The sequence below is a fragment of the Staurois parvus genome, unplaced genomic scaffold, assembly GCF_062004578.1.
Source record: "Staurois parvus isolate SC_StPar_1 unplaced genomic scaffold, SC_StPar_1.0 ptg000204l, whole genome shotgun sequence".
Classification (NCBI taxonomy): Eukaryota; Metazoa; Chordata; class Amphibia; order Anura; family Ranidae; genus Staurois; species Staurois parvus.
The window spans coordinates 731289-757541 of NW_028318000.1; the positions used below are offsets into that span (position 1 = coordinate 731289).

The following is a 26253-nucleotide window of genomic DNA, read 5'->3' on the forward strand; positions in this document are numbered from 1 at the left end:
TTATAACAGAAAAAAAGAAAAACGTGTTTTTTTTCAAAATTTTCGGTCCTTTTTTGTTAATTTAGCAAAAAATAAAAACCCCAGTGGTGATTAAATACCACCAAAAGAAAGCTCTAGTTGTGTGAAGAAAATGATAAAATTTTAGTTTGGGTACAATGTTGTATGACCGCGCAATTGTCATTCAAAATGTGAGAGCGCTGAAACCTGAAAATTGGCCTGGGCAGGAAGGGGGTAAACGTGCCCGATATGGAAGTGGTTAATGCCCACTAACGAGCTAAACACAAGGGCGTGGGATCTTACATCTTAATTGATGAAGGCTTTACCTCTCTGTTATTCTAAGACACAGACTGTGACTGGCAGAAATCACACCATGTTATTGCCAAAAATAATAAAGATTTGATCTCAAATATATATTTGTGTGATGATTTAAAACAGTCTATTGATGTTAATTATTTAATTTTACTCTGTATCCCAAAGGCTGTTTTTTTATTTTAAAAGCTCCTCCTGCCACTTTTTCCCAGCAGATGGACTGAAAAAGAGCTGGGTCGTGATGGCTGTATATAGATTAGGAAAAAAGGTACTTCATTTTTTTCTTTATTAAAGTAGTTACAGTGCCACCATCCACGTACATGGAAAGGATAATGTAAATTGAACAGTGTGTGTTTAGTATCACTTTAAAATACACTTTAAACTGATTGTATACAAACTCAAGAAAAACTCAAATAAAAAAAGCCTGGAAATTGCTCTGCTCAGATGTGAAGGCAGGAATATTATTGTTAGGCTAAAGGAATGCTCCTGTTTTTCTTTTGCAAAAGCCAATATAAATGTAAAATACAATTACACTTGTAAAATTCACTTACTTTGGATTGGTCAGTAGATCGGAAGACATAGCATGTGCTTTGTTGAGGTTCCATATCCTCTTCTTTTAGAAGGCAGGCAAAATAACTGGGGTCCTGGCTATTGTATATCAGTTTTTTGAGAGACTGCGGCTTGTACTCAAAGATACTTGAACAAATTAAAGGATCCCACTGGTGGCTCTCTCCTGGATCTGGCTCACAGCAGATACACAAGACCGATACATAAAGCCGAACAGGTCGGACAGACTGGGAGTCTTTGGATCTCGATAGGCTCTTTCTTTTGATCTCTGCCACCACCCAAGGTATCATGGGCATCGTAGTGAAGGCATGTAGAGTCAAGGAACCAATAAGCTGCAGGTTGTACTCAAGGACATCATCATTTGAGGATGGCTGCTTGGGTGCAGTAAATGATATTGGATCCATTGTAAATGTATACAATTCACCTTTCCAATGTCTGTGGTTTCTTTGTCTGTTCTTTCATTTCTCTTATGTTGGCACCTTTGTGGAAAACACAGATACAGAAGAAAATTATTATAGAGTTCAATAGTAGACTAAATCCATAGCATGTAACAATAATTCTGGCCTTAGAAAGATTTTTATTTTGTCTTTTTTTACAAAAAAAAATCTTTAATGGATATTGCTTTTCTTTTGAATGTTTGATGTCAAGGTTTTTTCTTATTTCTATTAGTGATTTTTCTGGCCAGCTGTCCCCAAAAGAACCCTCAGTGCTAGCAAAATGCTACAGCCACCACTAAGCCCAGTGATGGTGTCACCCACCCCCGATAGACTCTGATAGACTGATGGACTCTACATAATATAGAAAGAAAAACAAATAATTAGGTAGCCCAACTCTGAAAATGTGACATCTTTATCATTATTATTATCATGCTCATAATACTTCCTCATCCACATGCCCCTTCTGCTGAGTTCTCTGTCAAGATTGATGGCACTACTATCAACCCATCCCCATATGCCAGGGTGCTAGATGTAATCCTGGATTTTGAACTATTCTTTCAGCCCCACATCCAATCACTGTCCCAGGGGTGGACTGACAATTCATGGGGCCCATGGGCAATAGGGGATCATGGGGCCCCTGTGTCCTTGCCCACACTCAAAGCACACCCAAAGAAGCCTATAAAAAGGTGCCAGGGGCATTTCATGGGGCCCCCTACTGACCCAGGGCCCTCGGGCAGTGCCCGAGTGCTCAAATGGTCAGTCCGCCCCTGCACTGTCCAAAGCTTGATTCCTCAACCCCCACAACATCTCCGAAATACGGCCCTTCCTAACCAATGACACCACAAAGCTTCTAATTCACTCCCTAATCATCTCTCACCTCAACTACTGCTACTCTCTCCTTTACATAGGCTATCCCCCCTTCAGTCCAGCATGAATGCTGCTTCCAGACTCATCTACCATACCAACCGCTCAGGTTCTGCTACCCCTCTCTGCCAATCCCTCCACTGGCTTCTGCTCTTCCTATGAATTAAATATAAAATACTAACTACAACTTACAAAGCCATCCACAACTTGGCCCCCATCTACATCACTAACTCAAAATACCAACCTAATCGTTCTCTTCATTCATCCCAAGACCTCCTGCTCTCTAGCTACCTTGTCATCTCCAATGTTCCTTCCAAGACTTCACCCAAGCTTCTCCCATCCTATGGAACTCCCTACCCAAATCTGTCTAACTATCACCTACTCTGTCCACTTTTAGGCGATTCCTGAAAACCCATCTCTACAGGGAAGGCTATCCTGCCTCCACCTAACAAATGTATCTGTAACTGTAACTATATCTTTAAGACAAAGAGAAATGTGAGCCCCCATTTTAATAGTGCTGTGTGGTAGGATCACGTGTTTATTTCTTTTCATGAGAGACAACAGTAAAAAGCCATATCATTGCACAAAAAAACGTTTTGATTGAAAGATTTGGAACAAGTCATAAGTCCCAGTTACCATTAGCTGCACTACAGAGGAATGAAGATCATTTAAAATATGTGGTTTTATACCTAAATCTGTGTTGTACGTAGATGTACTTTTTCCCCTGAAGTTTGCTAGGACCTTGGAATAAAATCAAAGTGTTAAATGCCTATTCTAGACCAGCAAACCTTGGATCGCTCCTACTACCAGGTCCAGTAACAGAAACTTTAAAACATGTATTTAATGTCGTTCTTCACATGATCTAACTGGATCTTTGAAACATGTTCTTTCCACAATGCTAAAGTGAAATGATATGCATTGCTAAATTATTCCTATATTAAATCTGTTGAAATATAATTTCAGGAAACGTTACAAATCACTATCAATACTTTGCAACTGGCTGAACAAATTGCAGAAGCTGTAGAAATCATGTACAGTACCTAGAAACTGCAATTGATTTGAAAATGGTAATCTGTTAGCATTGGAAAACCATGCTCAATGACTTAGTAAACAAAGGTGCTGACTTACCAGCCAGTCTGCCTGAGTCCTGTATAATAAATGAAATACATTAGTTCCCTGCTGTAAATAGGACAGGTCTGACCTTATTGTGAAATGGAGCTGGAGGTCTCTGGAAGTGTGTTCTCACAGTATGGTGACCCGGCTGCTTCTCATCCCCTGCACACATTGCTGTCAAGGTTAATACAGCAGAAATGGTGTGACTGCAGTCCGCAGCTCAGACTGTATCGTGTTACATGTTCTTATAACTAACACCACCAAAGCAAACTCATTTTCTGGCATGCAATACTTGAAAAAGCCAGGTGGCAGAAGGAAAATGTTGTGAAATGGACATAAAAAAGATGTGTTATTCCAATTATACTATGATTTTTCCCTCTTATTGCACATTGTATATGTATGTATGTACTGTATATTCAGTTCTAATACAAAAGTATACATATCCTACTGGAGAAGAAAGAGGCAGCAACATCAACTGGTCTTCAATGGTCACTGCATTACAATTACTCATGACAAGGGAGTAGAGAAGTTAAAGTAGTTGTGAACATCCATACAGTGTTAGATTCTAATACAGGTCTAATCAGGGCTTATTTTCCTCAGAGAATAGGTGCAGGAACTCAACCATGTCTCCCCCAAAACAACCCCCCACACGCACACCTGCCAAGTGCATCAAATAGTAGGTGTGGCCAAATTTCACAGTGGGGGGGGGGGGGTCTTAAAGGGTCAATAAATATCAGGAGTACATTACGTCCAGAGTGCAAAATTCAGGGGTACATTACACACAGAGTGCAGAGTTCGTGTGCGACACATACAGAGTGTAGAGTTCAGGAGTGTGCTGCGTACAGAATGCAGAGTTCAAGTGTACACTACATACAGAGTGCAGAGTTTAGGGGTGCGATACACACTGAGTGCAGAGTTCAGGAGTGCGCTGCATACAGAGTGCAGAGTTTAGGGGTGCACTACATACAGAGTGCAGAGTTTAGGGGTGTGATACACACAGAGTGCAGAGTTCATGTGCGCCACATACAGAGTGTAGAGTTCAGGAGTGTGCTGCATACAGAATGCAGAGTTCAAGTGTACACTACATACACAGTGCAGAGATCAAGTGTACACTACATACAGAGTGCAGAGTTTAGGGGTGCGATACACACAGAGTGCAGAGTTCAGGAGTGCGCTGCATACAGAGTGCAGAGTTCAAGGGTACAATACATACAGAGTTCAGAGTTTAGAGGTGCGATTCACACAGAGTGTAGAGTTCAGGAGTGTGCTGCATACAGAATGCAGAGTTCAAGTGTACACTACATACAGAGTGCAGAGTTCAAGTGTACACTACATACAGAGTGCAGAGTTCAAGTGTACACTACATACAGAGCGCAGAGTTCAAGTGTACACTACATACAGAGTGCAGAGTTCAAGTGTACACTACATACAGAGTGCAGAGTTTAGGGGTGCGATACACACAGAGTGCAGAGTTCAGGAGTGCGCTGCATGCAGAGTGCAGAGTTCAAGGGTACAATACATACAGAGTTCAGAGGTGCGATTCACACAGAGTGAAGAGTTCAGGAGTGCGCTGCGTACAGAATTCAGAGTTCAAGAGTACACTACATACAGAGTACAGAGTTCAGGCGTATTCTAAGTACAGAGTGCAGAGTTGTGTTATACACAGAGTTCAGAGTTCAGGGGTGTGCTACACACAGTGCAGAGTTCAGCCCTCTTCCACAGCTGATTACCTCTGCATCCCCCATCAATATCTCACTTTCACCCCTCTTCAGCTCTGACCTCTGCACAGAACCCACCCTCCACTGCCCTCATCTTCTCCCCCACTCCTTAAAAGCTCCACCATCTTCCATATATCTTACTTTTGTTGCCATATTAACTACTTGCTGACCTCAGATAGCCGAATGACAGCTAAACTGCGGTCGGCCAGTTCTGGGAGGGTGTCATATGATGTCCTCCCAGAACACGGTCTCCTGCGCGCCCCTGGGTGCGCGCACCCTGTGATCGCTATGTCCTACGGACACAGCTGATCACGTGATGTGGTAAAAGGCCAATCACGCTGATCACAGGGAAATGCAATTGCCGGTTCTCGGCTGCACTTTCCTCACGTTGTCAGATCGTGAGGAAAGTACTGCCGAGAACCAGCAGTTGTTAGAGCAGCAATCTGCACCGATTATCAGGGCACTGATGATCAGTGCCCTGATGATCAGTGCCACCCACCAGTTCCGCCCACTTGTGCCCAGCAGTGCATCCACATGTGCCCAGCAGTGCAACCACCAGTGCCACACACCTGTGCCCAGCAGTGCCACCCACCTGTGCCCACCAGTGCCACCCACCTGTGCCCACCAGTGCTCATCAGTGCAGCCCAGCAGTGCTGCCAGTCAGTGCCACCAGTCAGTGCCCAGCAGTGATGCCAGTCAGTGCCACCTATCAGTGCTGTCTATCAGTACCCATCATCAGTACCACCTATCAGTGCCACCTCATTAGTGCTGCCTATCAGTGCCGCCTATCAATGCCCTTCAGTGCTGCCTATCAGTGCCGATCAGTGCTGCCTATCAGTGCTGCCTCATCAACGGACATCAGTGAAGGAGAAAAATTACCTGTTTGCAAAATTTTATAATAGAAACAAAGAAAGTTTTTTTTTTCAAATTTTTTGCACTTTTTTTGTTTATAGCGCAAAAAGTAAAACACCCAGCGGCGAGTAAATACCACCAAAAGAAAACTCTATTTATGAGAAAAAAAGTTCATACGAGTACAATCTTGCATAACCGCGCAATTATCAAACAAAGTGCGACAGCGCTGAAAGCTGAAAATGTGCCTGGTAAAGAAGGGGGTATAAGTGCCTGGTAGGCAAGTGGTTAAAGGATAAGTTCACCTTTTGGACAAAAATAATAAATGTACATTTTTTGCAGGTAAAGTATTACACCAGCAATCAGTAGATTGCTAATGCCATGCAGGTCAGAATATCTCCTAGCAGTATGGGATGTACGGACAAGCAGATACTCAGACAGGAAGCTTGAATAAACTACCACAGCTCTCCACAGCCTATCTGTGGGAGCCGCAGGGGGAACAGCTATCAGTTTTAAACACAGAAGAAGGACTTCTGTGTTTACAAGTGATGGGGGGGAGCAGGGAGCAGAAGGCCTGAGGTGCTATAACTGAGTTCCACCAAGTTCCTGGTTACAACTATGCAGGCACCATAACTGATTTTGCTCAGTTTCAGGAGTGCCCTTTCCTACCTTTTCTACAAAGATCTGTTATATGACCATGCATCTCTTTCTGATAGTGGGGGGGGAGGTTACAGGACACTGTGCAGACGCACAGTGTGTCTGTATCCCATAGTCCATTCAGCCTAAGGAAAGATGCAGGCGGCTGTACTTAAGCAAGGGGTGTGTTCAAGAGGCAGGCTGTGATTAGGAGGAGGTGCATGCCAGAGGCAGGCTGCGATTGGTCAGGAGCATGGTAGACTGTACCATGTAATGTAAACTGACCATGCAAGCACAGACCAGCTTCTGTACTTTGTGTGGTCAGTTTAAAACAAGGAACAAAAGGTGACTGGTAGAATTAACCATGTGCTTCAAATGAAAGGAGTACATGAAAATGAAAGAGACTATAATTTATAAAATACTTACACCTGAATGTAAACACTGACATAGAAAAAAATATTTAGGTTAATATAAACTTTAAATCATATTGAGCTACCGCTCATATGTAAAAGGCAGTCAGGGGATCAAGATCATGATGCTTTCTGCAATCAACAGAGGTTTAAAGAGGTATGCCTGCTGCTTCTGCAAAATGTTTCATTTTTATTGACTTGTCCTTTATTTTACTAGGCTTGTGTTACTCAAAGTGAACCTGTGGAAACATAACTATGCCATTGCAGACTTGGTGTTCAAGCTGAACTCTAGCCAGATATTTAGGGCACAAATTAATGCAGGTCTGTATTTATTAATACATGATCACATGTATTTTAAATGCAAGTATTACCCAGTAATAATATTTAATATAATTTTCTTATACCATGGAGAACTCAAGAGCCCATTTGAATTGGGATTTACAGGATAATCATCAGTGATTTAGAGAAAAAGTTCCACGTGAATTCCATTTTATTAAATAGTGTTTCGGACCATATGACAAGTGCCATTAATATCTAAGTCAGCCTCTCAACCATCATTCTAGGGTTCCCTGAGAAGTTGCTAGGGGTTACTTGAACAATGACCAATTTTTGCCTCTGATACACTGATCAGTCATAATTTTATGACCACTTACAGGTTAAGTGAATAACACTGATTATGTAAGGAAGCAGCATCAGGGATGGCAAAATCTGTGTACCTACACTTAAGAAACTGAAACCAGACTGTATATGCTTCAAGTGAGATTTATTTACAGTGAAACATAACCCATCCAAACACCTGCAAACATAAAGATATAAGTAAACCAAACCCCAAAGAAAAATAAAACAAGTAGGAACAGAGCAACAGAAAGCCTAACTAAAAAACTGACAATATACAATATATACAGAAAATGGGTAACACAGATCAACTAGGTAAACTGGAGCTGCAGGGAACAGGTGGGAAGAGGGAACCAGGCCTGGGATCAGGAACAAAAGGAGCAGAGAAGAGGCAGTAGGGGACAGGATGCAGGGCAAGAGCAAGATCAGGGTCAGAATAATTGGCAAGCAGTCTCTGGCAGCAGAGCAAAACACTGGAGCAGAGGAAGACCTAAATACCCTCACAGCAGCCAGTATCTGATGGAAACTAATTGCTGGGATGTTCTGGCTGCTGGGAGACACCCATTCGTGGACACTTAACTACAACCTCCTGCTCTGGGAAGCACAGTGCCAGCAACAGGTAATCCAGGTCCTTCAGGAATGGTTTGAGGAACACAACAACGAGTTGGAGGTGTTGATTTCAACTTCAGATTTCTGAACTCCAAGTTCTCCAGATCTCAGTCCAATAGAGCATCTATGGAACGTGCTGTAAAAATATGTCTGATCCATGGAGACCCCACCTCGCAACTTGTGCTTACAGGACTTAAAGGATCGACTACTGACTGGTGCCAGATACCACAGCATACCTTCAGAGGTCTAGTGGTATCCATGCCTCAACAGGTCAGCACTGTTTTGATGGCAAAAGGGGGACCTAGTGAATATTTGGTCGATGGTCATAAAGTCATGAATTGGTGTAACTATTGATGACTATTGTAAGGAGCATTATTTTCACTGACCACCAACAGGCCTCATGCTCATGGGTGTAATGTAGATTTTTAGCTTTTGTTCCACATACAGGAAGCTCAGATACTGGCGTATACCCATGTGAAGCCACACACAGCTATTCATGTCTGGTGGTGGCTGTATGCAGCACCTGAGCTTCCTGGTATGAAAAATAGACAGTATTTTACATGCACCACCTTTGCACCTGTCTGTATGTGGCCATATCAGGAACATTTTTGCCACTAACCACCAATCTAATGGAACATTTTACTGTCCACCAAGAGCATATAAATTTGGTGTATATAGTAAACATACTAAGTGTGCCATAGTACATTATTTTCATGTCTCAGCCTACTGTTTAGACTAATGGTCTCCACACTGCAGCACGGAGGTCTGATGTGGCCCTTTGTTTGCCATTATCTGATCTGCGGGGCACAATTCCACCTACTGACACCAATGATCGGGCATTATTCATCTCATTGATATCAAGAATGGGGAACTATTCTTCCTATCAAAACCAATGATGTCGGTTTTTCGCCGTCCCTTCTTGATGTCATTGGACATTTCATTATTTGACTAATACAAATCAGCAGGATGTCTCTGTTTATGTGTTATTGTTCTGCTCTGCCCCTACAAGGGCGTATTTTGAGCTTGTTATATTCTTAAAAACAAAACTTTCCTAATAAAAATATTGAAACAGAAAACCAATGATGAAGCACTGATGCCGGGGCATTTTCTACTCCCACTGGTCACAGTCTGGCCCCCTAAAGCCTGAAGGACAGGAAAATGTCTCTTTGCTTGGAAAGTTTGGAAACCCCTGGTTTAGACTAATGCACCAGGAGTTGAAGGTATAAGTGTAAATATTTGTGGGGGTTCCCTGAGACCTGAAAGGTATTCCAAGGGTTCCTTCAATTTTAAAATGCTAAAAACAAAACTTTGAGGCTGGTGAAATGCTAACATGTTTACTGTTTAGTTATTTAACATAGGGGTAATTCTTTCTTTGCCATGTCTGAATGTCAGGTGATAAAAGTGTACATCATATGAGAATATCTATGAAATATGCCAGGACACTGTCTATAACCATTATAAATGATCCTGAGCAGATCATCCACTCAGCTGTTATGAGAATGGATTTTACAACAAGGCACTGTCCATTCCTATGGCCTCTCAATGCCTATTTCCTCTGAGTTTGCAGTACTTCTACTAGAACTTAAAGGGAAGCTTCATCTTATCTTAAAAACTACAACACAAGCAGAAATGCTTAGCAATGGCAATCTACAAACATACAGTATACTGATAGATAAATTGCCATTTTTTTATTCTTTGCATACCTTATATTTCTTTTACTCCACATTTTCACCTGGGGGCCCTTTTCACTTAGGGCAGATGAATCCATCTCCCTTTACTTCCTTGTCTGCTTCCTAGAACATGTGACAATGCACATCATCTGAGGGGAAAGGCACTGGTGATGTAGCCCTCCCAGGATGCATCTGTGAGTCACTGGTTACATCACTATCGTAAGTTTAACTAATGAATATCAAATGATTTCACATCAGCTTGCAGAGCTGTATGGAGAAGTACAGTCAGGTCCATAAATATTGGGACATCGACACAATTCTAACATTTTTGGCTCTATACACCACCACAATGGATTTGAAATGAAATTAACAAGATGTGCTTTAACTGCAGACTGTCAGCTTTAATTTGAGTGTATTTACATAAAAATCAGGTGAACGGTGTAGGAATTGCAACAGTTTGCATATGTGCCTCCCACTTATTAAGGGACCAAAAGTAATGGGACAGAATATTAATCATAAATCAAACTTTCACTTTTTAATACTTGGTTGCAAATCCTTTGCAGTCAATTACAGCCTGAAGTCTGGAACGCATAGACATCACCAGATGCTAGGTTTCATCCCTGGTGATGCTCTGCTAGGCCTCTCCTGCAACTGTCTTCAGTTCCTGCTTGTTCTTGGGGCATTTTCCCTTCAGTTTTGTCTTCAGCAAGTGAAATGCATGCTCAAAGGGATTCAGATAAGGTGATTGACTTGGCCATTGCATAACATTCCACTTCTTTCCCTTAAAAAACTCTTTGGTTGCTTTTGCAGTATGCTTTGGGTCATTGTCCATCTGCACTGTGAAGCAGCGTCCAATGAGTTGTGAAGCATTTGGCTGAATAGGAGCAGATAATATTGCCCGAAACACTTCAGAATTTATCCTGCTGCTTTTGTCAGCAGTCACATCATCAATAAATTCAAGAGAACCAGTTCCATTGGCAGCCATATATGCCCACGCCATGACACTACCACCACCATGCTTCACTGATGAGGTGGTATGCTTAGGATCATGAGCAGTTCCTTTCCTTCTCCATATTCTTCTCTTTCCATCACTCTGGTACAAGTTGATATTGGTCTCATCTGTCCATAGGATGTTGTTCCAGAACTGTAAAGGCTTTTTTAGATGTCGTTTGGCAAACTCTAATCTGGCCTTCCTGTTTTTGAGGCTCACCAATGGTTTACATCTTGTGGTGAACCCTCTGTATTCACTCTGGTGAAGTGTTCTCTTGATTGTTGACTTTGACACACATACACCTACCTCCTGGAGAGTGTTCTTGATCTGGCCAACTGTTGTGAAGGGTGTTTTTCTTCACCAGGGAAAGAATTCTTCAGTCATCCACCACAGTTGTTTTCCGTGGTCTTTCGGGTCTTTTGGTGTTGCTGAGCTCACCGGTGCGTTCGTTCTTTTTAAGAATGTTCCAAACAGTTGTTTTGGCCACGCCTAATGTTTTTGCTATCTCTCTGATGGGTTTGTTTTGTTTTTTCAGCCTAATGATAGCTCGCTTCACTGATAGTGACAGCTCTTTGGATCTCATCTTGAGAGTTGACAGCAACAGATTCCAAATGCAAATAGTACACTTTAAATTAACTCTGGACCTTTTATCTCCCATTGTAATTGGGATAATGAGGGAATAACACACCTGGCCATGGAACAGCTGAGAAGCCAATTGTCCCATTACTTTTGGTCCCTTAATAAGTGGGAGGCACATATGCAAACTGTTGTAATTCCTACACCGTTCACCTGATTTGGATGTAAATACCCTCAAATTAAAGCTGACAGTCTGCAGTTAAAGCACATCTTGTTCGTTTCATTTCAAATCCATTGTGGTGGTGTATAGAGCCAAAAATGTTAGAATTGTGTCGATGTCCCAATATTTATGGACCTGACTGTAGTTTTTAGTGAAAGGCGGGAAAGATCTGCTTTAAATTGTAACTTTAAACAGTCGTTTTGCATGGAGCAGCCCTGATCCTCCTCTTCTCAGGCCTCTACTTCCTGCTGAGTGCTCACAGAGCAAGCAGCTTGCTATGGGGGCACCCAAGCTGGCTCGGCACTGCCCCCTCTCTCTCCTCTTTGGCTCACTGGCTGTGATTGACAGCAGCAGGAGCCAATGGTTTCTGCTACTGTCTCAGCCAAAGAGGAGGGAGAGTACCCAGAGAGCAAAGGCTCTTTTGCACATCAGTGGATGGAGATGGGGCTCAAGTATGATGTTATAGCTGATTGTGGCCCTCTTGGAATCATTTCTCCTCAGAACCTTTTTGCCAGCACTGAAGATAAAGTGAAAGCTACAGTAGGGATACAGAAGACAATAAAAAAGCAGACAGAAATTTTGGTCTTCCTTCACTCTACTGAAAAGGTGTCCAAACTACAGCCCGCTGCAAGATTTTCTACCGCTGTCAACAGGGGTCATTGGCCTCACACAGGTCTTCAGGTCAGCCTATGGTCTCCATTTCTCCCCAACAACCAAAACTCCCCTTCCCCCAATTCTCCAGCGTTGTCATTGTGCAGTCATTGGTTGCTAGGAATGCTGGCATCATAACAACCCCTTGATTCCAAGGAGGGTGGCACTTTCTCTGTCAGGACCTGCTTTGCCTCCACCTGCTGCTATTGCCACACTCTTGAGCTCCCCAGGTAAGGGTGGACTCTGATGGGGATTCTAATGTAAGGGGATTATGATGGAGACCCTCATGTAAAGGGGTTGCTGATGGATATTCTGAGGTAGACTCCAATGTAAAGGGGAAAGCTGATAGGGACACTGATGTCAAGGGAGACTGACAGGGAGCCTGACGGAAGTGGGGATTCTGATGTACTCTATAGTTTTGGGAATTTCTTTGCTTTGTTTTAATTAATTTCTTTCTTGGCTGTTTATTCATATTCATTTATAAAACTGATATTTTTGGCCCAAAAATGTTTGCAAAATATACCAAGTGGCCCTCATACTGAAAAGTTTTGAGACCCCCGGTCTACTGAATAAAGGATTTTAGTAGGACTCAAGGTGCTCTACAAGTTTAAACACATATTTGAACAAACACCAGTCCCAAACACTTCAAGTGATTCTAAAGAAAAGTATGGAGGCTGCCATTGCAGGTCTCCTGAAAATGCTAGATGCTTAGCTGTATCTGAATTCAGTATGCTTTAGTCACAGACCTGCAACAAGCATGCTGTAAATCAGTGCCAGAAATACGTCAGACCTACAGTACTTCACTCTAGTTCAGGTTAGTGACTCACAAAGGATCCAAATGATAGCCAGAGAACAAGCATTTCCAAAGTACAGTTCAGCAATAGCAGGTTACATTAATCTCCCATGACTGTCCCTTCCAACACAATACTCGTCGCTGATCCGAATCCCAATTACGGCATTACCTGCAAGGAATTTGCATGTTCTCCCCGTGCCTGTGATGGTTTCTTCTGGGTACTTCTCCTACACTCTAAAGACATGCTGGTAGGTTAATTGGATTCTGTCTCATATATGTATGTATGAATGTGAGTTAGGGACCTTAGATTGTCAGTTCCTTGAGGGCAGGAACAGATGTGAATGTACAATATATATGTAAAGCCCTGCGTGACTTGTCTGCACCTTATAAATACCTGTAATAAATATTAGTAATGCTCACAATAGGATGCAGGGACTAGACAAAGTGTGCATTTTATCAGCTCTATGGACATTTATGACACCACCGAGCGCTTACATGCATACTAAAATATATTGCCTGATAGACAAAACCACCGAGGCAGCAAAAATAAAGAAGAGAGCCTGCAAGGTCTGATATAGGGAAATCTTTCCTGTTGGAAGAACATTAAGCAGTTATTGATCACACCAGCTAATATCCCCTTACATCTACATCACTAACATGATATATAGTCTCCTTTCTGTACACCCACGTACTGCAAATGAAAAATTAAACATACATAACCAAAATAATATTGGGAAGCACGGATGTCTGCCACGCAGCCCTGAGTATAATATTTAGTAGCACATTGCAGGTTGAAGTCTCCTGTGTGTCCTACACCCCTCCCCAGATGTACTTACAAGAGAGGTCCAGACTGGGCTTCAAAGCTCAGCTTTGCATGTAATGCAGACAGAGCACCATAAACATATCCAAATCCCGGGGCACCTACCTGACAGCAGAGTTCCAGATCAATGAAGATGCCTTGCATTGCAAGGGGATAGTCCTTAGGCCAGATTAGGCAATGCCAACTGACAGGCTGACCCCAGAAAAGCAATAGAGATCTCTTCTCTCCCCTTCCACAATAACACTGCAAAGCAACAAGCTCAGAGCAGCCGGAGAGGGACAGAGATGGGGAGGGACAGAAAAAAAGACATAAAAAGCATCAGTGCGGTCCAGGGTGAGGTGGAGGGGGTAGAAGATGAGGGAATAGATGTGTCTATATGGCAGGAAGATAAAATAAACTTATATATAAATATATATATAAAATCGAGCGCAGTATGAGGATGTAGATAGGGTAGCTGCTGGCACAAAAGGCACCTCGTGAACCTCCAGAGTAATGGTAAAATATGAAAGTGCAGCGCTAACTTAAACAATGATTACACATAAGATAGATCCCATTTGAATGTGGATCAGCAAAAAAAGACGGCGTCAGTTCATCAGATGTGCTAAATACGTATACAGTCTCCAACACTTGAAGAGCCAGGGATAGTAGATATCAGAAATGATAAAGAAAAGCCAAGTAATGCACTGACCAGATAGCGCAAGTTAAAGCGCATGGGACATTTAAGACCTGTCCCTGGTACTCAGCCACTGTATCACTGGAGCAAGGCGGTGTCATCTATAGGGTGACCACTAGATGTCATCTGTCCGGATGGAAGCTGTGTTCAGCCACTGTGTTGATGGATCAGGTGGGTGTTGTCTGTAGGGTGACCACTAGATGTCATCGGTTCCAGGGGAAACTGTATCACGGATCCAGGGACGTCACTGCAGATGTGTTCTTGTTAGGCACAATCCCAGGACCTACTGGATTTACAGGCTCCCCAGAAATAAAGAGCCCGTGGAAAAAGGCCTCAAATAGTGTGATAACGTTTATTTAAAATTGAACAATCAGAAAAGAACTTACTTAGCAAAGGTACAGCTGCTTATAAACGGCCAGACCGGAGGTACATGTACATAAGATAAACATAGCTTGGCACTTCCCTAACGCGTATCGTGTAAGTACACATCATCAGAGGGGACTGTGCCAGTGTTAAGTGTGGTGTTTTAAACCTAAAAAGGCGCCAAAAACACCGCAATGCGGCGGCACCGTAATTGCCGGTTCGCGCATGCGCAGTAGCGATCGGCCGTTCGCGCATGCGCAGTAGCGTCCGCGGCGGCCATTTTAAAGAAGACCGACATGAATGTATGGACGTAAAGGTGTTGGTTCTGCAGTGATCTTACTGGGAATAAGATACTGCAATCCTAAAAACGCACGGGGCAAGTATAGTAATGCGTGGACCATACTGTGTGCCCCCTTGTAGCAAAAAAAAAAAAAAAAAAAACGGCCTGGTGAAAGGCAAGGTTATAAAAATATAAATGAGTGGGATCTCATATATGAAGTGATTCTGGCACTGAATAAAAACCAAATACATCAAATATGACAAACATGTGGATTAAAAAACATCTGGTTAAAAGCAATACCCATGAAATATACAATTATAAAACCAAATGTACTGAGATTATGGTGCATCGAATATGTTAAAGCGATCAAGAGATAAAGGTGCATCGACTTTTTTTAAAAACGATCTAAACACTCGAATGGAAATACAGATAAAGGCAAAGTAAAAGTAATCTGATTAAGAAGTGAGATCATGAAAAGTGCTTAAAGATCGATCAGCTGGTATCGATAAAACAATTGATATCTAATTCTACATTTAGTCCTTGTGGAGCTTGGGACTGTAGAAGATAAATCCACTTGGTCTCAAGCATAGAGACCGCGCGTTTTTTGTGGGTACCTCTCCAGTTACTTTTGATGATATCTATACCCACAAATCGCAGGGAGTGTGGATTCTTGTTGTGTCGCTGGCGGTAATGCATAGACAAGGAGTGCTCCTTGTAACCTTTCTTAATATTGACCAGGTGTTCCCTCAGCCTGTCTCGCAGTCTCCTTGTCGTTCTACCGACATATTGCTTCCCGCAACTACATTCCAGAAGGTAGACAACATAGGAGCTGTAGCACGTAATAGTAGACTGAATGTCAAATGATCTACCGGTAGCATTTGAACAAAAGCTTTTTATCGGGTTCTTGTGAATGCCATTACAAATGCATATCATACATCTGTTGCAAGGAAAAAACCCTTTTCTATTCAGAAAATCAAACGTCAATTGCTTAGGAGGATTGACAACGTTGGGGGCTAGTCTGTTTCTTAATGCTGGTGCTTTTTTATAGATGATTTCTGGGTGTTCCGGTAGGGCTTTACACATCACCGGATCGTTCTTAAGAATGTTCCAGTTCTTCCTAATGATAGTGGCAACTTCTTTATATTGCATCGAGAAGGCAGTTGTAAAAGGACAGAAAATCTCTTTATTGGTCTTGTGTTGGGTAGTTAACAGGTTGGCCCTGTCCAGACTAGCCACTCGGTCAATCTCCATATCCAATAGTTGGCTGTCATAGCCCTTTTCTATGAATCTAGTTCTAAGAATGTTGGATTGTGCAATTGGTGCTATGCAAGACTACATTGCACAATCCAACATTCCAACATTCTTAGAACTAGATTCATAGAAAAGGGCTATGACAGCCAACTATTGGATATGGAGATTGACCGAGTGGCTAGTCTGGACAGGGCCAACCTGTTAACTACCCAACACAAGACCAATAAAGAGATTTTCTGTCCTTTTACAACTGCCTTCTCGATGCAATATAAAGAAGTTGCCACTATCATTAGGAAGAACTGGAACATTCTTAAGAACGATCCGGTGATGTGTAAAGCCCTACCGGAACACCCAGAAATCATCTATAAAAAAGCACCAGCATTAAGAAACAGACTAGCCCCCAACGTTGTCAATCCTCCTAAGCAATTGACGTTTGATTTTCTGAATAGAAAAGGGTTTTTTCCTTGCAACAGATGTATGATATGCATTTGTAATGGCATTCACAAGAACCCGATAAAAAGCTTTTGTTCAAATGCTACCGGTAGATCATTTGACATTCAGTCTACTATTACGTGCTACAGCTCCTATGTTGTCTACCTTCTGGAATGTAGTTGCGGGAAGCAATATGTCGGTAGAACGACAAGGAGACTGCGAGACAGGCTGAGGGAACACCTGGTCAATATTAAGAAAGGTTACAAGGAGCACTCCTTGTCTATGCATTACCGCCAGCGACACAACAAGAATCCACACTCCCTGCGATTTGTGGGTATAGATATCATCAAAAGTAACTGGAGAGGTACCCACAAAAAACGCGCGGTCTCTATGCTTGAGACCAAGTGGATTTATCTTCTACAGTCCCAAGCTCCACAAGGACTAAATGTAGAATTAGATATCAATTGTTTTATCGATACCAGCTGATCGATCTTTAAGCACTTTTCATGATCTCACTTCTTAATCAGATTACTTTTACTTTGCCTTTATCTGTATTTCCATTCGAGTGTTTAGATCGTTTTTAAAAAAAGTCGATACACCTTTATCTCTTGATCGCTTTAACATATTCGATGCACCATAATCTCAGTACATTTGGTTTTATAATTGTATATTTCATGGGTATTGCTTTTAACCAGATGTTTTTTAATCCACATGTTTGTCATATTTGATGTATTTGGTTTTTATTCAGTGCCAGAATCACTTCATATATGAGATCCCACTCATTTATATTTTTATAACCTTGCCTTTCACCAGGCCGTTTTTTTTTTTTTTTTTTGCTACAAGGGGGCACACAGTATGGTCCACGCATTACTATACTTGCCCCGTGCGTTTTTAGGATTGCAGTATCTTATTCCCAGTAAGATCACTGCAGAACCAACACCTTTACGTCCATACATTCATGTCGGTCTTCTTTAAAATGGCCGCCGCGGACGCTACTGCGCATGCGCGAACGGCCGATCGCTACTGCGCATGCGCGAACCGGCAATTACGGTGCCGCCGCATTGCGGTGTTTTTGGCGCCTTTTTAGGTTTAAAACACCACACTTAACACTGGCACAGTCCCCTCTGATGATGTGTACTTACACGATACGCGTTAGGGAAGTGCCAAGCTATGTTTATCTTATGTACATGTACCTCCGGTCTGGCCGTTTATAAGCAGCTGTACCTTTGCTAAGTAAGTTCTTTTCTGATTGTTCAATTTTAAATAAACGTTATCACACTATTTGAGGCCTTTTTCCACGGGCTCTTTATTTCTGGGGAGCCTGTAAATCCAGTAGGTCCTGGGATTGTGCCTAACAAGAACACATCTGCAGTGACGTCCCTGGATCCGTGATACAGTTTCCCCTGGAACCGATGACATCTAGTGGTCACCCTACAGACAACACCCACCTGATCCATCAACACAGTGGCTGAACACAGCTTCCATCCGGACAGATGACATCTAGTGGTCACCCTATAGATGACACCGCCTTGCTCCAGTGATACAGTGGCTGAGTACCAGGGACAGGTCTTAAATGTCCCATGCGCTTTAACTTGCGCTATCTGGTCAGTGCATTACTTGGCTTTTCTTTATCATTTCTGATATCTACTATCCCTGGCTCTTCAAGTGTTGGAGACTGTATACGTATTTAGCACATCTGATGAACTGACGCCGTCTTTTTTTGCTGATCCACATTCAAATGGGATCTATCTTATGTGTAATCATTGTTTAAGTTAGCGCTGCACTTTCATATTTTACCATTATATGGCAGGAAGGATTGGGCAGGCGAGGGGAGTTGAGTGACTGTCATAGCATGTAAAGTGTATGAGAGGATATGTGTGGGCCAGATGAGGATGTGTGCGACTTGCGGACACAAATGTGTCACTTAACTATTGCTGTGCTCATTTTAAGGTGGAAGGCGAAGATGATATTGAAAGCAAACCTTTCCTGGGACTAAGGAGGGTCATCATTTCTAACCTCCTCCTGAAAATGCTAGTTGCCTGGTTAATATCAGAGTCAGAGGATCAGCATGACAGTTGAGTGACTTAGCATTTGCATAATGAGAAGTTAGCAGTGACAGCCTTCCAAATGCTTTTAAATATTCAGTATAGAAAGTTAAAGTGGAATTCCAGGCTATTGCTAACTATACGTAAACCTGTTCCCACTCCCTTCCAAATCCTATTCTAACTACCCCGTGAAAGGAAGCTGCCTATACTTACCTACACTGAGGGGGTGCTCTGGTCCGGTCATGTGATCAGCTCCCAGCAGAGACTTTAAAGTGAAGGAAGGAGCGCTGACAACGAATGCCCCATAGCAAGCCTATGGGTGATGTCTCCACCCAGCATTACAGCTGTTGTCACCGATCTCTCTTCTCCCTTGAACCTAGCTGCTGGGGAGATCATGTGACTGGACTGGAGCGCCCTCAGAATAGGTAAGTATAAGCATCTTCTTTTTACAGGGTAGTTAGAATAGAATTTGGGGGTGGGAGCAGCTTTAAAGCAATTCTAAAGGTTAATTTTTATTTTTTTTGCATATGTGAATCTGGCCTAAACAGATATGCTGATTAACCTCTTCCCGACCGCCCTATAGCAGAAATATACAGGGTGGCACAGGTGTGCAAAATCATGTATCTATACATGATTTTGCATTTCCGGGTACAGGGCGCACGCAAAGTGCACGAGCGCCCTACCCGCGCTGCCATTCGCAGCCGCCAATCACTGGGTCCAGGCCAGTGATTACTCGCCGGCGCCCAGTGATTGCCGAGCATCTCCGACGGGGAGGAGAACTGTTTGTAAACAAAACAGTTCTACTCCGTTAGCTCGTGCACGCTGCTTTGGATGGCTGTGCACAACGCAGCCATCCAAAGCAGTGTGCTTACAGTGACGCACATGGACACAGCATATAGTGAAACAGCACACAGTTAACCCTTTGATGGCCCTCATGTTAAATGAAGAGCATACAGTATGTTTCTTTGATGGTATATAAATATAAAATATTTTGGTATTTTCTTTTATTACAGAGATTTTTTTTTATTACTAGAATATTTTTCTGAGTGCAAAGCACAACATTTTTTTACATTTCTTGGGTATGGTGAAACATTTCAGATTTCTTGGGTATGACAAAGCTTTAGTGTCAGGTACCTTTCAGTGACCTTTAGACTGTGTCTCCATTTCTCTACTTTATCCCGGTAGATTTTGAGCTAAGAAGGAAGATTATTAAATGCTGGCTATGGAATATCCAGTCACCCTCATGAGGCAGTAAAATGTGTCCAGTGCTCATCACATGTGAAGAACAGCTGCTTGGCCTTTCTCACAGACATTTTCTATTAGAGAACACATGCTGTAATTATAGGTGCTAATGGGAAATAGCTATTGCTTGCTGAACAAATCAGGAATTCAAAAATCCGCACATGACACGATAAACATTGCAGTGAATTTTATCTGATCAACCTCTAAACCAAATATAATTTACAAGCTAGCTTTTAGATATTTCTTCAAATAAAAACATGTTAACATTTCTTGTGATTGGCAGATCAGAAGATATTAGACCTAGGCTCACACTGTGAATCGTATATGAATCGCACAGGAATGTGCACCACATTTCTGTGCAATTCACATGCAATTCAGTACGGTGCAATTTGAGCCCAAATTTGAATGGGCTCAAATCACACCAAAGTAGTGTATGCACTAGTTTTGTAAACGCACTGCAACCGGATAGCATGGTAGTTTTGTATCATGCAATCCGGTGGAGCGAAACACACTGCGTTTGAGACCTGCCGTTAACATTGCGCTGACACCCGCTGCTGATCATAAGGGCAGTGCGTTTTGAACGCGGTGGGATAAATATGCACGGATTGTAGGTTTCCTGTGCTGCGTTAGGCCTCTTGCACACAATACTGATATTTGAGCATCAGCATTTCTTGACAAGGGTAGAATATACGCCTTCCAACATAACCAAGCCTGCTAGGCCATACCCTCCACCATCCCAGCTATACAAAATATGCAAATATGTTTCTGGAGTTAAAATGGCCATAGCAGCCTTTTATTAACCAATAAATAGTTTAACATAGATAACATTCCAAATTATAAACAGATGAAAACGTGGTGGTCATTTGAGGGCCATAAACCCAACTTCACTTTTGCGGAAAACATTCCTTCAACTTAGGCTCCCAGCCACAACCCACCGGCTTGGGGATAACCCTACTTTTCTGCAGATTTTTCTATTTTGTTGTTTTTTTTACTCAAGAATACGCAGTGCTTGTTTACAATGTGCCTGTACACACAGACGTGTAAACAATGGGCTGCATTTTAGAACAGAAAAAAAAAAATGCTGCACTGAGCTTTTTCAAGCTGCAGTGTGCAAGAGGCCTAACCCTGGGTTCACAGCTAAGCGTTTTCCGCAGCGTTTTGCACGTAGTACAATCCATTTAACATGATTTCCTGTGAGACCATCCTACTTATCCCCAGCCACAACCCACCGGCTCGAGGACAATCCTACCTATCCCCAGACGCAACACACTGCTCGGGGATTACCCTACTTATCCCCAGCCACAACTCACCGGCTCGGGGACAATCCTACTTATCCCCAGACGCAACACACCGGCTCGGGGACAATCCTACTTATCCCCAGACGCAACACACCGGCTCGGGGACAATCCTACTCATCCCCAGCCGCAAAACACCGGCTCGGGGACCATCCGACTTATCCCCAGCTGCAACACAGCGGCTTGGGGACCATCCTACTTATCCCCAGCCACAACTCACCAGCTCGGGGCCAATCCTACTTATCCCCAGCCGCAACTCACCAGCTCGGGGATTACCCTACTTATCCCCCAGCTGCAACACACCGGCTCAGGGACCATCCTACTTATCCCCAGCCACAACACACCGGCTCAGGGATAACCCTACTTATCCGCAGTGACCACCATTTTACCTATTCCGAGCTAACCCCTTGTTAACTGGAATGTACCGAGGTTTGCATACCACTGATGGGTCCCGAATCTGTATCCATACAGAATTCTTTCCTCCTCCAAAGACCAACCACCGCCAAGGCCGCTGTGACAATCCAAACCAAAGCATGAAAGGGAGCGAGGGTGGGAAGCTTCTTCTTCCAAAAACTTACCCCACGGGACTTCCCGAGGGCAGACCCTCCTTTTCTTCCCTAGGAGACCTCCCCAACATCCCCCATCCAATAAGGTAAGCCTTAATCCTCAAAACTTCCTTCCAATAATTTAACCGGTGCAAAATACTGACCAGAAATGCAGATTTTTCTATTTTGTTGTTTTTTTTACTCAAGAATACGCAGTGCTTGTTTACAATGTGCCTGTACACACAGACGTGTAAACAATGGGCTGCATTTTAGAACAGAAAAAAAAAAATGCTGCACTGAGCTTTTTCAAGCTGCAGTGTGCAAGAGGCCTAACCCTGGGTTCACAGCTAAGCGTTTTCCGCAGCGTTTTGCAGAAACGTAGTACAATCCATTTAACATGATTTCCTGTGAGACATGTTCACTGCGTTTTCACCCGGTACGTTTTTTTGAAAGGGACAGGGACATTTTTTTAACACAAAAAGTTGTGTTTTTTGTTCTATAGACTTCAAAGGAAATGCTTCAGAAAAGCATGTAGTGCATTTTTGCTGCGTTTCAAATCTGCCTAGCAACAAAAAAATTATGAAAAGAAAAAAAGCAAAACACATCAAAAAAACAGCAAAAATGCAGGTGCAAAAACGCAATGTAGAAACTGCTCAAACACAACCTGCATAGGTGTGAACCTAGCCTTATAGTGTGAGCCGGCTGGACCTCACTCAAACGTTATTGTAGAGCTCTAATACTCAAATTCCTAACAGAAAAATGCAGCTCCCTTCAATGCTGACCAAATGCCTTATAACCTAGGCACCTGGTCATATAATTTCTGTGAAGACCACATTTCAGCAGAGAACAGGTGACCAAATACCTAGACCTGCAGCCGTGGCCATCACCGAAGGGAACCTAAAACATTACAGGACTGGCAAGCATCACAGCCTTTCAATTATTCTTTATTTGTCCATTCACACAAGACTGGTAACATATTTTTAGTTAACATTTAAGTATAGGGTCTAGTTCGCACAGGTTTCACCTCGTATAAGAGCAGTGTCTACAGCAAGCTTCTTGCAAAGCTGCCAGCATGCATCGAACAACTGAGTTGACGCCTTGTTATAAGGAACGTCTAGAAAAGTTAAAGTAGAATTCCAGGTCTCCAGATTCTTCAAAGACATGCTGGTAGGTTAATTGGCTCATATCTAAATTGGCCCTAGCACTGTATGTGTACATGTCAAATTAAAGTGTCATTGAAACCACATTAAAAACTATCAATAAATACTGTATTACATGTTGTTCATACTAACTCATTCACTATGGAATTCATTTTTTGTATTCTGCAAAATACCTGCTTGATCCTGCTGTTCAATGTCTCCCCCTTCTGTCCATGTCTCCACTGTAGTTGTGGATTTTGCAGTGTTGGCAGCTCTGCACATGCTCAGTTTTCAGTGTATTTCTACCCTGAGCATTTCCTCCCTATCACATCTGAGCAGCCCAAGTGACTATAGAGTCACGCAGGTGGGAGTATACACAGTGGTAAATGACAGCCCACGCCATCCCTTCTCCTCCATGCCCACTAACCAGCTAAACACTATGAGGATGGGATATTGCATCTTGATTACTGGAGGTTCACCTGTTATTCTAAGACAGAGGCTGGAGGGGCGTAACACAGCTTGTGAATGGCAGAAATCCACCCACATCATGTTATTGCCAAAAATAATGATTGATGTCAAATATATATTTGAAAGACAAGTTTAAACAGTGTATTGATATTAATCATTTTACTATGTATGCCAAAGGCTTTTTTTTTTTTTTTTTTAGCATGTGACCAGCAGCAGAGGACCAGACGCCTCCTGCTTATGTTCCCTGGAGACAGGCTGGAGAAGAGCTGGGTCATGTGACAGCTGTATATTGATTAGGAAAAAGGTTGACAGCAGAATAGTAACAGAGGCAGGGGCAGACTGACCATTTGGAAACTCGGGCACTGCCCAAGGGCCCGTGGTCAGTAGGGGGCCCCATGAGATGCCCCTGGTACCTTTTTCATAGGCTTTTTTGAGTTTGGGCAAGGACACAGGGGCCCCATGATCCCCTATTGCCCGGAGGCCCCATGAGTTGTCAGTCCGCCCCTGAACAGAGGTGAAATCTTTCAGTGGGGACACTAGTTCTGGTGACACCCCGGGACTCCTTCACTTTGGAGGGATTTCTTCCCACTTTTTCTTTTGGCTATGGGACAGAAAATGAAGAAAAATCTCCCCTACGGGACACAGATGACAAACAAATTGACAGGGGTTATAAATCTAGCTTACTCTATCCAAACTGAAAAAAAAAAGTTTTGCTTTAAGCCACGGGTATCAAACCGGCGGCCCTTCAGCTGTTGCCAAACTACAAGTCCCATAAGGCATTGCAAGATTAACAGTTACAAGCATGACTCCCAAAGGTAGAGGCATGATGGGACTTGTAGTTTCGCAACAGCAGGAGGTCCGCCAGTTTGACACCCCTGCAATTTAAGCTATACAACAAAGACTGCTGCATGTTACTTTCTGTACAGGTAAGGAGAATCTTTATATACACAATTGTGGATTATTATTATTATTAGCTCTTTTGTAAAATGCAACTTTCAGTTTTGAAATGAAAGTTTTTAGGTACGTAGTAGCACTACTCCATTGGAATCTACAATATATAATGAACAAATTGCGTCAAATTAAAGCAGGACACATACACTGACAGAAATGTAGTTGAAGAAAGTGGGAAAACAAAGCAGGATCTGTAAGGTTATCTTACGTATTGATATAAATGACCTAGTTCCCGGGCAGGCAGCTTCTACACCCCAGAGGTACTCCATTGCCTCTTTGGCTTGTAATTTAATGTACCAAAAATGGTAATTGAGCACCGCAACTCAGATATAATTTTATTTAACATGTCCAGATATAACTTTATTCCAATAAAAGTCAAGAGGGACAATCCAAAAACTATCCAACGCGTTTCAGGGGTCAAAGAGCACCCTATTTTTTTCAGGAATTGATTGACAACAATGCGAATAGACTAGAAGTGAACTGGACCTTTAATGTTGTTTTTCCCAGTGTGATTGCAGCTATACAAAGCAGTGTGCAGGAGCTGACAGGGGAGAGATCTGTGTTTATGCACAGGTCTCTCCCCCATTGGAGGTACTCGGCGATCACCGGGTGCCGGCAAGTATTCACTGGGTGGGACCTGGTGATTGACAACCAAGGCCGCGAATGGTAACGCAGGTAGGGCGCGCAAGCCCCCTACGCAGAACTGGAAAATCACATGTATGTGTGTGTATGTATATATATATATATATATATATATATATATATATATATACATACATATATATATACACACACACATATGTATATAGATACACGTGTGATTTTGCGCACCCATGCCGCCCTGTAGCAGTATTTCTGGAAGCAGTTAAGTAGATCTAAGCCCAAAAACTAAAATATAACACATTGCAGCATACAGTACCAATTATTATATTGGAAGAATGCATTTGTTTTTCAGGCCAAATACATTTTGAAAGTGTAAAATAATATCAGTTGACCCTGTCAGAAATCCAGAGTGATTGTAACTTTCTATGCACTGAACTGAAATCTCAAAAATGTCATCAGCCTTTCCAGCGATCTTCGGTGAACTACAAAACTCTCTTGCCCTTATGTAATGGAGATTGGGGGTGTTCTTTAGCCCTGTGTTAGGACTAGTTCACACTAGATGCAGTCCAGTGTGGTTTTTTTCTGCATCAGAAATACATGCACAGTGTTTTCCATGTATTTCAATGGCCCTAGTTCACACCAATATAGTCAGTTCCAGTCAGTTTCCGGTGCAGAAAAAAAACAACATGCTGCATTTTTTTCTCCACAGAACTGTACTGGAACAAAAAATATATAAGTTAGTGAGCGCAATCCGACAAGCGACCAATGCACTAAAAGGAACCACAAAACCTTTCTAATAAACTCAAAAATACAAGGAGTGCAGTGCTACCACAAAACCTTTCTAATAAACTCAAAAGTACAAGGAGTGCAGCGCTGCACTCCTTGTACTTTTGAGTGTACTGGAACAAAGCAAACTAAATTTGCATCAAAACTGCACCGGAACAGAGTGTGGTGTGAACTGTAAGCAAAAATGTATCCGGAATGCATCCACAGTGCATTTTCGTAGTGTGAACTGATCTTTATCTTTTCGTAGTGTTGTCCTTGATCTTGATCTAAGGACAACAATGCTGATACTCCATGTATATAGTACAATGAACATTGTCACCCTAGGCAGGAAT

At 42.5% G+C, this 26253-nt stretch overlaps 1 protein-coding gene across 6 annotated transcripts in view; it reads right to left on the bottom strand.

Annotated features, from left to right (window-relative positions):
- TBC1D1 (TBC1 domain family member 1) overlaps nt 1–14111 on the bottom strand; it is a 286650-nt gene extending 272539 nt beyond the window's left edge. For 4 of the 6 annotated variants that reach the window (XM_089678373.1, XM_089678372.1, XM_089678371.1 and 1 more), the window contains exons 1-2: nt 3379–3502; nt 861–1355 (exon numbers count right to left, since the gene is read on the bottom strand). In XM_089678373.1, the coding sequence (XP_089534499.1) occupies nt 861–1280 (420 nt within the window). In that variant the 5' untranslated portion in view covers nt 1281–1355; nt 3379–3502. Of the gene's footprint in view, nt 1–860; nt 1356–3305; nt 3503–13953 lie in introns of those variants that run through there. The other 2 variants (XM_089678369.1, XM_089678370.1) reach the window with 2 other exon arrangements.
- Between the last annotated feature and the right edge of the window lie 12142 nt (nt 14112–26253).